The sequence below is a fragment of the Alligator sinensis genome, unplaced genomic scaffold (genome assembly GCF_000455745.1).
Source record: "Alligator sinensis unplaced genomic scaffold, ASM45574v1 scaffold1517_1, whole genome shotgun sequence".
In the NCBI taxonomy this organism is placed as follows: domain Eukaryota; kingdom Metazoa; phylum Chordata; order Crocodylia; family Alligatoridae; genus Alligator; species Alligator sinensis.
In genome coordinates this window covers 1156997-1157948 of record NW_005842459.1, presented here as the reverse complement: position 1 = coordinate 1157948, position 952 = coordinate 1156997, and the positions used below count along the sequence as shown (strand labels likewise).

General features: G+C 42.5%; 1 protein-coding gene across 1 annotated transcript in view; it reads left to right on the top strand.

Annotated features, from left to right (window-relative positions):
• Positions 1–464: 464 nt before the first annotated feature.
• Positions 465–952, top strand: part of LOC102380667 (cytochrome P450 2W1-like) — a 12995-nt gene continuing 12507 nt past the window's right edge. The window contains 1 exon segment of the mRNA XM_014523198.2: positions 465–952. This exon segment is cut by the window's right edge and continues 9 nt beyond it. Coding sequence (XP_014378684.2) covers positions 818–952 — 135 coding nt within the window. The 5' untranslated portion in view covers positions 465–817.

Here is a 952-nt window from a genome sequence, read left to right as displayed (position 1 = left end):
TTCCAGATGGGAACTTGCACCTTCTAATGTGGAGGAAGCTTGGGAATGAAGTCCTCAAGCCTCTCAGTGCAGTTCTTTTTAATAGCTAGCGCCTCTACCTTCCAAAGTTTGCCCAGAGTTTGTAGTTACAGACCCACTTTCAGTTATCCTCCCATTTCATTTGAACTAAATACACATGATCACTCAGTCCAACTGAGTGACTGGCTCTTCTATAATCCTCTCTCTACTTACCAACACCAAGATTAGCCCTTGCTTGTTCAGTGACTCTTTGGTGAAGAAATAACTGCCATTAATCGCAGCATTTGTTCTCTAATGGATAACTGGAAAGTTAAAGTTTCCATTAATGATAAAAGTCCTGGTGGTATTTACAGCCCTCACAGCATTACTGATATCTCTTTCCATATCCACACCTGACTTTTTGGTTCTACAGCAGATTCTCAGGCAAAATCCCCTCTCTCTTATGCCACCACTGTGTCTGGAAGATCACGCCATTGCTCTGAGATCTTGTGTGGAAGAGATATAGGAATGCTGAGCTCCATTATCCCACGTACATATGCCTGTACACACATGCAGGGGTTTGTAATTTGAAACCTTAATTTCTGGACAGGCTTTGCAAACTGCTTGGACCACATTCTCTCAGGTGTTTAAAGAAGGTGGAGTGTGGAGTATTTATTAGGTGCTCTGTAAACCCTAATAAGAATAGAGCGCTTGTAGCAATCTCGAAGAACAAACACGAAGCCAGCTGCTAGCAACTGAACTGTGCCACCACCTTTTGATTGCTTCTGGTCCCAGAAGCCAGATTACAACTAGACCAAAAATGGCTTTTTTAACATCATTCATTTGTGATCCTGCACTTATTTGTCTGCTGTGTGCGCTTGTATTATTAGGGGCTCTCTATTTTTCAACTGGCTCTAAAAACTCAGCTTGTAAATTGCCGCCTGGTCCATCTCCT